The 858-nt window shown below is 55.7% G+C and overlaps 1 protein-coding gene across 1 annotated transcript in view; it reads right to left on the reverse strand.

Annotated features, from left to right (window-relative positions):
• Nucleotides 1–271: 271 nt before the first annotated feature.
• The window catches only part of LOC106811579 (netrin receptor UNC5B-like), a 1,784-nt gene continuing 1,197 nt past the window's right edge, over nucleotides 272–858 (reverse strand). Inside the window, exon 2 of the mRNA XM_014815256.1 lies at nucleotides 272–488. Coding sequence (XP_014670742.1) covers nucleotides 272–488 — 217 coding nt within the window. The remainder of the gene's footprint in view (nucleotides 489–858) is intronic.

An 858-nucleotide genomic window follows, 5' to 3' on the forward strand; every position in this document is an offset into this window, starting at 1 on the left:
GAGAGGAGGAGGAGGGGAAGGATGAGGAGGGAGTGGAAAGGGGGGAGGAAAAGGAGGAGGTAGTGGAGGGTGAGGAGAGGGAGGCGTGTGCCATGATGCCATCACGCGACCATCAGTGGAGTTGGAATCTTCATGCCATCAAGTTCAGTCATCAGCTTCATCATCATGACGTCGTTGACAATCGCTGACTCTTCACGTGTTAGTGCGTACGCGCGCGTGCGTGCGTGCGTACGTGCGTGCGTGCGCGCGTGTACATGTGGCGACCTCTACACTAGTACTTACACGCTATGTCGACGCGCGCGCGCTGGCTCTTCGTCGATCCAGCGACGCTCCACGCGACACACTCGCACCAGAATCCGTTCAATGCTAAGTATTCTTCGACGTCGTCGCGTGTCACGGCGACGCTCGTCTCAATGTGATGCACGCCGGCGCCATCTACCGACTCCAGCCGCGTGTGAATCTTTGCCTTGACGAAGTCGCCGTTACACCTGTAGAGAGAGGGGGAGGGGGAAGGTTAGATGGAACAGCCATCAGAGAGAGGGGGAGGGGGAGTTAGATTGAACAGCCATGACAATGTTAGAGAGATGATTGAAGGAAGGTGGCGGTTAGATGAAACAGCTATTGTAGGGGAGGGTGGTGGATAGAGGGAAGAGACATCATGGGGAGGGAGGGTGGCAGTTAATGGGAACAGCTATTGTAGGGGTAGGGTGGTGGTTAGAGAGGGAGAGAAAAGGGGAGAGAGGGAGAGAGAGCGTGTGTGTGTGAGAGAGAGAGAGAGCGTGTGTGAGAGAGAGAGAGAGAGAGACAGACAGACAGACAGACAGACAGACAGACAGACAGACAGACAGACAGACAGAC

Source organism: Priapulus caudatus, unplaced genomic scaffold, assembly GCF_000485595.1.
Source record: "Priapulus caudatus unplaced genomic scaffold, Priapulus_caudatus-5.0.1 Scaffold553, whole genome shotgun sequence".
Lineage (NCBI taxonomy): Eukaryota > Metazoa > Priapulida > Priapulimorpha > Priapulimorphida > Priapulidae > Priapulus > Priapulus caudatus.